The sequence below is a fragment of the Zea mays genome, chromosome 4 (assembly GCF_902167145.1).
Source record: "Zea mays cultivar B73 chromosome 4, Zm-B73-REFERENCE-NAM-5.0, whole genome shotgun sequence".
Taxonomy (NCBI): domain Eukaryota; kingdom Viridiplantae; phylum Streptophyta; class Magnoliopsida; order Poales; family Poaceae; genus Zea; species Zea mays.
In genome coordinates, this window is record NC_050099.1 from 187,262,199 (window position 1) to 187,264,916 (window position 2,718).

At 46.2% G+C, this 2,718-nt stretch overlaps 1 protein-coding gene across 1 annotated transcript; it reads right to left on the reverse strand.

Annotated features, from left to right (window-relative positions):
- Window positions 1-265: 265 nt before the first annotated feature.
- Window positions 266-2,038, reverse strand: LOC100501358 (uncharacterized). Its single transcript, NM_001196102.1, has one exon. It carries the CDS (start codon window positions 607-609, stop codon window positions 316-318), a length of 294 nt encoding a protein of 97 aa, NP_001183031.1. The 5' UTR covers window positions 610-2,038; the 3' UTR covers window positions 266-315.
- Between the last annotated feature and the right edge of the window lie 680 nt (window positions 2,039-2,718).

Here is a 2,718-nt window from a genome sequence, read left to right on the forward strand (position 1 = left end):
TTGTAAACTCTATGAGGTTTTTAGAACTGCAGTATAATTTTTTGAATTATCTCTTTTGCTACTATGAAAACTAAAAAAAGAGGAGTTTAGAGTTATTTAACTGTCACTGCCACCGGTTATGAGAAACAATCTAAACTCTGGAGCAGAACTGCTCCACCCAGAGTTTTTGACTAGAGTTGATGTAGAGTGAAGCAGACCCATACCAAACTCGCCATAAATACCATCATGACCTCACCTATTTCTCTTCCATCCAAATACGTTTTGTCGTCGGCCCTGTTACCACTTACCAGCTTGTGTGGGTGAATACAATCCTTCTCACAAAAGCCAACGAAGTCCGGAACAAAAGCGAAACGTCGGTCGCCCATAATAAGCCACTCGTCGTTCTCGCCTGCGGCCTGTCGCGCCACTCGCCAGGAGCTGTCGCACGCTGTACGAACCACGGTGGCGCCCCGCCGGCTGCCGCCGCTGCTGTCTTCCAACCCGTGCCGGCCTATTACCAGACACCAGCTTGAAGATTGCTGATTGTATGGTGCTTAACCACGTAAGTCTAGGGCTCAGACTTAAGATTTCAGAGTTTGTTATTTTTGTTTCTCTAAATCCTGACGTCATATACCTGCGTACTATTTTTTTTTGGCAAGCTTGTAACTTTTTTGTTAGGAAAATAAAATGGAGAGATTTTTTTTACCAGGACAGCAAATCGCAGTACCAATGTAGGGAGTTCCAGTGGAAATGCACTAGGACATGCACCAAAGCATAACTCTGCACTAGTGCATCAACTAATTGATTTGAGTAAGTGGTGTTTGAATACTAGTGAAATTAACTAGCTAACAAATATCTAGTTAACTATTAACTAATTTATTAAAAATAGCTAATATTTGAACTATTAGCTAGGATGTTTGAATGTCTTCAACTAATTTTAGCCACTAACTATTAGCTATAGTTCATTCAAAGACCTTCTAAGCTTCCTCGCTAAAAGAAAAAGAATGGTGGATTATCACCCTAACCAACATGAGGAGATGAAAAGATAATATTTGTTTTGGGGACCTCATCAGCCTCGCCAATTCAATTTTTCCATATAGAGATATTGGAAGGGACAAGAAGAGGCGGTTCGATCCTAATGAGATCATCATTGTCCATATCTAATGAGATCATCATTGTCCATAGGGATTTATTTGAGCTTCGGTCTCATTTGCTTTATTGAGAAGGAAATATTGGGCTCAATATCTAATGAGATCATCATTGTCCATCGTTTACACAAGACGGAAGGTCGTCGTGCGAAAGAGTTGAAATGTATAGTCACTGCCGGACCACTGTACTAGCATAAATTAAGCCAGAGTTTAGTACAGTTGAGAATTTCAGATGAAGCGATGAAAGAAACACTAGCAAGATGGCGTGCAACCTTCGTCGCTCAACAACGGGTGGCTCAAAATTCCATGGCCCTGATTGCGAAGCCGTACGTCGGAGACTGCGCCGCTGCATGCCCTCGGTCGCAGTACCTCGTAAGCCGTACTAAAGCCGGTAGGGGTCCGGTGGTCTGACTGCTGGCCGCACGTCAGCGTTGCAGCCTTGGTCCTTGGAGAGGATCGGAGCCAGTAGGCAACCTGGCTGCAACTGCATCGCCTGCAGCGCACGGCGAGGCCATACGCCTTTCTCTTCCAGGCCCCCGGCGCCCGGCCCCCGGCCGCTCTGCATCTTTCGGCGCGCCCCTCTCCGCTGCTTGCGTACGCGTAGCGGCCGGCGAGGCCTGCAGGCTGGCTGCTGCACACGCCAGACGATGCATGTGTACAACTACAGTTCTATACGTCTCTCAACTGTCTGTGCCAAGCGACAATCGATGCTGTACATCTACAGTTCTAGTTGGCGATGTACTGTGCACATAGTTCTGTAGCTAAACGAGAACTCTCTCTGACTCTCTCTCTCTCTCTATCACAGTTCGTTGCACTCCGATATTGGCCCAAGCCAAACTGTAAGGCGCTGTCTCCAACAGTCTGTATCCACTTTTTTTATATTCAAACTTTATTCTACGATCAATATTATCAATATAGTGCACAGTGCAAAAAAATGTATAACATTGGTGACTATATAGGTGAATCGCTGGAGACAGCTTTCAATAGCTTACTCGTCCTATCTTCTATCTCATCTTTTATTTCAAATTTTACTATATAAATTATGCTATCTTACCCAATCCGTTCCTTATCTGAACGAAAATGCGTGGACACGTCATTAAGCATCGACGCAAAAAACACTGAAACAATGCAGTAGCGGAGTTCATCCAGGCGTTTGGGCCATATAGAAACTTGAGCAGGACAGTAAACAAGTCTGAACTTGTTTGTGAACCAAGTTCAGATAGAGAACTGATTAGTAGCCCGCATAGTCACTTTGGGAGCTGCTCCTCTTTGCCTGCTTCCTCCAGCTCCAGCTCCAGCTCCCTGACGAGGTCCCCAATCCTCTGCTCTATCCCATCTACATGGCGTAGAAGATATCTACGCGCGATTCAATCGAGACTTCGAGAGGGAAATGATTATTAGTTTCAAACTGAAGAGAACCAATGTGCTGAGACGACAGTGGCAGGCTGGCATCCGTTCGGTATGGTCATGGTCTGGGCTCAGTCAGGCCCGTGCACAACTGCGCTAGGTCAGGCAAGGTCCGCCGCGCCGCTGGGTCGTGTCTCGCTGGCCTTTGTGCCTAGCCGACGGTCCATGCACTATCTGCTAGGCC